This window comes from Oncorhynchus clarkii, chromosome 2 (genome assembly GCF_045791955.1).
Source record: "Oncorhynchus clarkii lewisi isolate Uvic-CL-2024 chromosome 2, UVic_Ocla_1.0, whole genome shotgun sequence".
Taxonomy (NCBI): Eukaryota; Metazoa; Chordata; class Actinopteri; order Salmoniformes; family Salmonidae; genus Oncorhynchus; species Oncorhynchus clarkii.
In genome coordinates this window covers 30,290,300-30,299,485 of record NC_092148.1, presented here as the reverse complement: position 1 = coordinate 30,299,485, position 9,186 = coordinate 30,290,300, and the positions used below count along the sequence as shown (strand labels likewise).

Here is a 9,186-nt window from a genome sequence, read left to right as displayed (position 1 = left end):
CCCTTTAAAACAGCACATGTACACAGCCTCTGATTTAAATGAATCCCAATTACATAACGGAATACTGGTTTAAACTGAACACATGTTGAGGTCAACACTTTCTGACGGCTTAAATCAGAGTGGTTAAGCACAACACACTATCTTAGTGCATTGGATTTTTGTTTACCACATACATTTGTATATATTTTTTTCTCATCTGGCGGTTTCACAATGGTTAGCAACAAAGGAAAACGGTTTGGTTTCTTAATGAAGACAAAATACCTTTTCTTGTATATACGCTTTATGTAAGTAATAAAATATTACTATAACATAAATAGGAGAAATGTGACTTTGCAGTCTACATTTAGCAATCAACATACAACCAATGTAGTAAACAAAACATATTGAATTCCACTGCAACATAACCATTAACAGAGCCAAACAAAAAGCTCCAAACACATTTAGGAAATAAATATATATATAAATGGTCAGATTCATAAATGAAATCATATTAAAATATCTTCTTGGAATTAGTAAGTGTACAAAACTGCCCGAAAAACAAAACAAACAAAAAAATATCTCAGAACAAATACATGTTTACATATTCGACATATTTACACATTGGAAATAATCCTGGCAACATTTTATTTCAAATCTTTTTTTGAAGAAAGTTGTTTTTTCCCCGCTGTATCGAATAGCACTGTCTGCAGTACGCAATTGGGCTACTGTCCATCAGAATGTACCAGACCCTTGAGAAATGACACGCAACGCACGAGTAGGCTAATTAATCCGTTTTCCTTTCTTCTCCATATCAGAAAAATATCTAAAACCGGTCTCTTTATCACTTTTCAATAGAGAATTTTCAGAATTTCTCCGTATATAGTGGTTATAATACAATAATAGGAATGGTATAAATGAATGGGGCGTAGCATAAGCTACCTTTCAAATCAATATAGAAGGTACAGAATTCGAGTTCTACTTTTTATTGTGATATAAAGAATGAGAACAGCGTGACACTTCGACCTGGGGCACTGAAGTTACCTGAGAATATCACTTTCATTTCGTATTAGACCAATCTCTTTCCAAAGGTGGTTGGAATAGCTTGGCAGTTAGCAATGCAAGTTGCTGACGGCGCCCTGGAGTGATTTTAGGAACCTGTAAACATGAAAATAGTGAGTAAAGGCCTACCTCAAAACAAATTCTGAAAACAAAACTAATATGAAATTGCAATGATAATTTCAACGAAATAATAAGTGCTCCATACAAAAGGAAAATAATAATAAAAACAAATACACAAAAAACGACAAAACACGTGTTTCATAAAGTATTATTCCATATTGCCATTTTTAGCGTCTGTTGCTATCTGCAAAGCATACATTTTTGAAGGCTGCCAGACGTGAGCTGTCCTGTTGCATTCGTCAATTTTGAAATGCATCTGACATTTAAGTGTGGGGATTTTTGTCATCAACGGGTGCCATAATTTCCATAATCTTTTCACAAACTCCTTTGGCCAGGTGACATTGTGTCAACAGTATGAGTAAGGGAGGCGTTTTTGATGAGTTACATTACACTAATACAATGAGAGAAACAATAAAATAGTATACAGAACAGAAGTGACACTGAAGTTCAAATCAAACATCACAATTAATAGAACAAATATAAAGAATAGGCTAATAATTAGAAATAGTGGTTAATCGGTTTTAAAGCCTGAAAGGCAAAATATTCATTGTGTGTGTGTGTCTCCTTTGTTGATCATTTTCAGGCAACCACCTCGCACTGTGGTGAGCGCCATCAGTTCAAGACACCACTTGGAACATTTAATCGTTCCCCTTTGAACAGCCACGAAACATCGAATTTACTTCATCTCCTCCATAGAATTTTGGTAAATATAGATATTTGTCTCATTTAAAATGTGAACGAAATCAATTCAGTAATAGTGTATGTTTTTCTTTTCAACCATTTTCCATTCTACCTATTTGTTGTTGTAACACAAGTTCCGGTTACTGGGACAAAACTCATCTGTCTATCCAACTTTGCCATGTCTCTGTTCTTTCTCACTCAGTAAAACAAAATGAAATACTGTAAACTCCATAGTCCTTTCCCTTTTTTTTCTTGTTTCCCCCGAAATTGTAGGATTGTTCATGAAAACAGTCACTGCACAGGACTCTGTAATGTGTGGTGAAGAGGGGGGGTCTCCGCTTGAGAATATACGTCCTCCATATTCGGATGAGGGACCCCTATCGGCGTCATTCTTTTCTCTTTTTGTCTTCTGTTGCAAAACCAAACACGGACAACCTCTTTTTCCAATTGAAGAGAGCCGGCTAAACTGGTGATTTCATGGGCGGAGGGCTTGGGACATTTTAAGAAATGATTTTCCAGCGCCCCTTTCACCCCAACTTCAATCGAGGTCCTCTTCTTTCGTTTCCTGCCCTGCGCAGCAATCTTGTCCAAATTGGTGGGGCTGCCAGTGTTTGAGTCTGTCTCCTCCAGCCACTTGTTTAGCAGTGGCTTAAGTTTGCACATGTTCTTGAAGCTGAGCTGCAGTGCCTCGAACCTGCAGATAGTGGTCTGAGAAAAGACGTTTCCGTACAGGGTGCCCAAGGCCAAGCCCACGTCCGCCTGTGTAAAGCCCAGTTTGATCCTTCGCTGTTTGAACTGCTTGGCGAACTGCTCCAGGTCGTCGGAGCTGGGCGCATCCTCGTCTGAGTGGTCCTGGTGGTGGCTGAACGCCTGCTGGGGGGACTCCATCTGGTTGTCATGGCTACCTGTATCGTCGTGGAGCGGGTCCCGCATGTTGTGGTGCAGAGAGGCGGGCTGGGGACTTAGCATGGCGTTGAGGTTCGTGTATCCCGGCTGCGAGTAAACTAGCGACTGGTGCCCGTTGGAGGCAGGCGACAGCGGGGACAAGTGGTGCGCCGTTGTCGGCGCCCACGACCCATGGTGGCTACTCTGCGTCTGCTGGTGCACCAGGTGAGATCTATGGTGGAAGCCACTACTCAGGTCCTCTCGACTCGCCTGAACACTGGCTTTGTTGTGCTCCTGTTGCCCGATATGGGTACCGCTGGTCCAGTCGGTGTTGGAGGTGGGCAGCCACTGGTGGTGCGTCAGGCTCATCGGATGTCCCGTGTTGGTCGCCGCTAGCCCCTGCAAGTACTCGTGGTGCATCATTTTCTGCACCTCTCTGTAGGTCGTCCCCTGGTGCATCCTGTCCGAATCCGGATGCATGAGAGGGTTGGACGGTAAGGAGTTATTCCGCGGAATATACTGAGCTGTTGTAGCCATGGCTCCTACTTCGAAAACTGACGAGTACTTCGGAGGTCTGGACGCTTTAGAGCTAAAAACGCAACAACCTGCTCTGGGAGGTCTCGGAGAAGAGCTAAGACACGCCTCCTCTTCGCTTGTATTGGCTCCTTATGGATTCAAGCCCACAAGAGGCATAGCCTACGTTGCAGAGCGCCTTTTACGCACATAACGAATAGGGCTCTGTTTCACATATACTATATAGAAACATGTTAATTCTTTATATTACATTTATATTTGAGTCTATTGATAACTTTACGGTATCTGAATATGACCTAGGTTTCTGTTATCCTCTCCCGTGGGCTGCTTGTTTGCATGTCGCAGGCGCACAGAACTCGCAATTGGTCGCCCCTTTCTCATTTTTTCATCCATCCTCTCTCTCCAAGCCAGGGCGGAGAGGGTTGGAAAACAGTAGGGAATGATTGGGTTTCGTTGGGTTTGTTCGGGTTGTTTTGCAAATAACCACGTGGGGGAGTACGGGGATCTTTTTGATGGGGTGACAAAATCCCCCCTCCACCTTGATATCATTTTAGTCAGTGATGACTAACTGGAGCGCTCCCTATTTAAGAAGATTAGTATTCTTATAGTGTGGTGTTCCAGAATTACAACCACCCACAAAAAGAGATGCATGTGAATAAGCACTGTGTGATGTAGATATTTCTATGAATATGGTGAGAATGTGTGACAAATCTCAATGCCTTTTTCCTTTAATAATAAAGGCTACCCTTTAATAATTTATCCTAGTTGTTTATGACATTTCCAATGTTAACCACTTAGAAAAAAAGGTCCTGTATAGAGCCATAAAGGGTTATAATTGCTCGCTTCGTATATGACACCTCTAAAGGTTCTATGTATAACCCTTTTGTAGGGTGCTTTGATCAGAACACCAGGGGTTCTTCTCCACTTTGGGTTCCATATAGGGCTCAATATTAAACCAATTTCGGTTCTGTATAGAACCATAAGGGTGCCATATATGAAGCAAGCATAGAACCCTTTTGGTTCTATCTAGAACCTTTTCTTTCTAAGAGTGTATGATCTCCTCATCAACGCACACACACACACACACACACACACACACACACACACACACACACACACACACACACACACACACACACACACACACACACACACACTTTTGAAATTGGATAGGGCTTTGTACCATACATCTGCTAATTTTTGTATTATGCTAAATGAATACGGGCATGGATAATAATGTGTTTAAGGATTCAAATTGTGGTTATAAGTGTAACTAACTATACGTCGCTCTGATTAAGAGCGTCTGCTAAATGACAAACATGTCTAAACTGTATAAGAGTACTATGAGAGTACCTTCTTAAAAAGTTATGGTTGTCAAATAAAATTATCTCCAAATATCACGTAAAATTTTACCACCCGTGAAAATGTGGACCTATATGCAAAGCTCATGAAAAGCCGAAGCTATTTTACAGCGTTTCTCTCGAAGCATTTTACTAAACAGCAACTTAGAGTGAAAATCCTGTGTTTCTCCCTCCTGGCTTCGTCCACACTCCTCTCCCGGTTGATCTGATTATTTTTCCCTTCACGTTTTGTCCCAATAGCAAATTACCAATTCTATGAATTGCAAAGCAGCCTCGGAGACGCTGAGGGGTAGAGAGGGGGGAGATGCGAAGATTGAAAGGGATCTTTGCAAACACAATCACGTTCTTAAATGGAAATGCGGGGCTTTAAACAAATCTTACATCTCTCCCGTTCCAGTCGCCTAAAACTCCGCAATCAGGCGCATGTTCCACTCCTTCTAAAACTGAAGCTTTTTGGAAGCTTTTTCAGGCATCACTCTTTATTTTAATTATTTACCCGAATGCATTTTATCTCACGCGCGTGTTTATGTTGTCCTCGTCTCTCACATGACACTGCTCTCTGTTTGTAGGCTACAGTGGGACGCGCTGTAATATTTATTCATTTTGATCCCTGGACTAGAGCACGATTTAACGGTAAGTTTGCTCTCTTTTCTGCTACGTGTGTCCTTGCTTCACTCTGGCACGTCACGACACTGAGGAATATAGTGCGTGTGTGGATAAGATGTTCTTGGGGTCACAGGTGCTCGTCATCATCTCTTGAAAGGCGTGGTTTTGCCCGTCCAACCTTTATATATTTATTTTTGATTGACTAATGGGAGACAATTCCCGAGAGTTGGCCAGGTGTAATTTAGAAATCATTAAAAAGTTACAGAGGAACTTCTGGAATTTTTATTTCATAATGTACAAAATATTCAGTGAAATATTTTAGGATGAATTCAAATAGAAAGATGCAATATTAGTTGTTATCGAAGTGTCTGTTTTCATTAATAACATAATAATAGCATTGTTATAGGCTACTGCTTAGTGACTGATTAAATGTCAAATATAGACATTATCCTTATTTGCTACCTTGAATTTGATAATATACCAAATAACAGGTAGGCAATATAAACAAATCGAATAGACTTGTAAACACAACCTCTTCAAACTATTCAATATGCAAATAATCTACATATCAAAACGAGTTGTGTGTTGCTTTCATACATTCAGTAACCTAATACAACATTTCCACTTGAGTAAAATAGTTTAGATTCATCTGAATATCACTTGATCTGCCAAAGGCCTTTGCATGTTCATTTTTAAGATGTTAAGTCAGTGCCGAACATTTTGTAAGGACTTCTAAGATCCCTGAACCCTTGGAGACCACTCTGTCGAGTTGTGACTGTTGGCGGAGAGTCAGTTCCATGCCTCAGTTAATGAAGATGCGTAACCATTCAGTCATTCTCGTCTCCAAGTCTATAAAAAGTATTTTCTGCCTGGGAAGCGGTGCTGCCCGGGCAGCCACAGACATACAGACCAACTCTTGTGCTTTGCCAGGCAGCTCGAGGAGCTGTGGAAAAAAAAGATCCAGATGCTCGCCCCTCTCTTTGTAAAGAATATGGCCTTGTGTGGAACTAGGTGAATTTTTGCTAAGATGCACGAGGTTGCTATGGAAAGAGCGTTGAAAGGGATGACACGCATCTTACTAATGATGAATGATACGCGGTACAGGAAAAGGCAAAAAAAAAAGAGGTCACGATATGATGAATTCATAAAAAAGACAGTGGAACACACAATTATGTGGTTTCAGTAGCTGACTAGTGAGTATAAAGCATGGTGATGCGAGTTGAGAAATCCCGGGTGACCCTGTCCCAAAATAATAGTCTCAATTTTCAACAGTCTGCCTTGAGTCACATTGAACCCTTTCTAAACATCCTTCCCGACCCCCTTTTTTTGCACCGCTCTTTTTTAATAGTCTGGTCACGTCCAAGTGCACGAGCCTATGCAGACATTTTAGTATTCATTGTGGTTAGCTAACTCTAAGGTGAAGAAATTGACTTATGCTGTAGCCTATTTGGGCTATGAACATTTTGAAAAATAAGAGAGACAATCTATCTGCATACATTAGAATGAAAGTGCATGTGTATCCCTTATAGTATGGCTTGCGCTCCCTGCCAGTCACGTGTTAAAGCCTCACGTGGGACCTCCTCGACTTGAATACAATTATAACCTGGAAGCGCCTCAACCAACAGTCACCCGGTCCACTCTTAATTTAGCCTAACCATGTTCCTAGAAGGCAATTCCGAAAGATTAAACAACAAAAACATCAGTATTCAAATACCTGAAATTCATAGGCCTACCCCCAATACAACCATCTAACAGTATTTATAATATCATATCCTATTTGTACAATTATAGTATTCATAGTATTCAATATTCAAGTAACAAAAAAAAAAAATGAAATTCAAACGAGGACATTGAGGCCTAATTCTGTTTTTAAATCAATGAAATAAAATAGCAGGGATTGTCTTTTTAGGAGGCTAATGCAACTCTTCAGGATAACAGTCACATATCAATGTGAATGCACTTTCAACAACTGTCACCCAGTGCCTAGAATTACAGGCCTAGCCCACTGTAAGTTTGGATCTATTTCTAATGGTCAAAGTGTATATATATGAGTATTTCCTCTATGCTTGCCTGTCCATGAGCTAAAAAAGAAGAACACATGTTAAACAAAAGTATTTTATATTCCTCCAAACAATTAAACTGGTGCTTTCTGAAAGCCATTTCACTAAAATACCTTTCTCAAACTCAGATGGAGGATGATGATTTTAATAAGTTCCTAAAATTAGGCACATTGTATGCTAGACATCTCCCTGCATAGTCCCAGAAAGGAAACTTTGATGTTAAACACACCTTTATTCCACTTCTAGAGGGTCATTCAATCGACCGTTACACCTGCCACCTCTAAATTTGGATTAAAAAAAATCAGAAAATACCTAATTATTCACAAACTTCCACAATTCAGATAATTGTACTTTCCCCCACTTTCAGTCTTTCATTTTTGACAGACATGCGTAATAGGCACTAACTACACGATCGCAATAGCCCATTTGCCTAGTGCGTAAAGGACCAACGTCCTATGCTTTTCAGGTAACTTTTTTCCCTTTCCTTTTTGGCTAATGAACTCGGCGCTTCTGCCAGCATCCCCCTGAGAATGCGAGGAGAACGTTTCTCTTGTGGTAAAAGGTGCGAGATTTCTCCCTATTTCTTATACTAATTAGACGGGGGTCTGAACACGATATGGGATGAATATTCATGAAAAGACACCGGCGCGCAATTAGTCGTGGAGAGAGTTCCTAACTTCAATCCCCGATCAGCACCGCGCGCAACAGAATGGGGTACCGCTCCCACTACACGGGGTGCGTCTGTGGTGCCCAGCCCACCACTCTTTGAACAGTCTATTTGTGTCCGTTCCTTTCCTGTCGTTCATGTTTTAAAGCTGCCAGCACCAAAATGTCCCGCTTGCCCACTTAATGCCACTTCCCAAAAGGGAATGACAAATAAAACACCACAACAACAACCTGGCGCCAGTATTAGAGTATTTACATTTTTAATAAAGCTATTTTGAGAAATTGTATTTTGTATACTTTTAGTGGTCAAAGTTTAGAATATCATTTCCCACTTGATGCCTAAAATGAAATCATTGTTTAATCTCATACTGCAACATTAGTAAAAGGTAACAGTAAAATCATCACTTTACAATTATCAGATGGTCAGAGATAACCAGACATCCTTTCTTTGCACAAGTGCCCATATGTCTTCGAATACACTCAATGAATTATAGGAACAAGAGAACACACGCCAACACTTATCGATAACACAATTAAAGCCAATATACAATTCACGATATCGGGACCACTTTTCACTTTACTTTCAGAGTTCCAAACCTTCCATCTAACTCCGTGACAGGCTTTAAAGCATCAGGCTTGGCATCCATCCCATAATCCCCTTCTCAGCTCCTGTCTACCTCTCTGCTGGGGTGTTGGTGCCTGGGCTTCAACCATCAGACCTAACCTGTGTGGCTTCCTGTCCGTCCACAGAGGGACACAATCCTCTACTTTGAATTCAAGGTGATCCTTATCCCCCCCACCCACCCACCCCTCCTGGACGTGTGTGCCTATGCCTCTTGGTTTGCCTCTCGCTTCCATAAAGACGTGTTTATGTATGTATGTATGTGCGGAGGGGAACATAGGGAGGTTTTAGAAGGTTGGTCGAGATAAGCAGTGGAATTTGTGGCTGTGTGAATATGGATGGGGTCCCTGCTCTCTTAGAGACTGACTGATAGAGAGGTAAACAGCTTGTGGGCTGGAGAGGTGAGATGCATGCACCTGAATACATTTTGGCAGCATCACCATCTCTTCTTCTTCTCTGCTCTCTCACTGTCTCCCTCTCTCTTTTCTCTGCTCTCTCTCCACCTGCGAAGGTCTATCGAATTATAGTCCTTTCGTGAAATATGGTTGTGTTGTGCTTTGTATTGGAAAGGGGGTCCCATTGTTATCAATATGCTGAGTACAGTAGTGTTTTG

The 9,186-nt window shown here is 41.1% G+C and overlaps 1 protein-coding gene across 1 annotated transcript; it reads right to left on the bottom strand.

Moving 5' to 3' along the window:
• Positions 1-262: 262 nt before the first annotated feature.
• On the bottom strand, positions 263-3,417 carry LOC139366397 (POU domain, class 3, transcription factor 1-like). Its single transcript, XM_071103847.1, is given in 1 exon segment — positions 263-3,417. A coding segment is annotated over 1 exon segment (1,287 nt). The 3' UTR covers positions 263-2,130.
• Between the last annotated feature and the right edge of the window lie 5,769 nt (positions 3,418-9,186).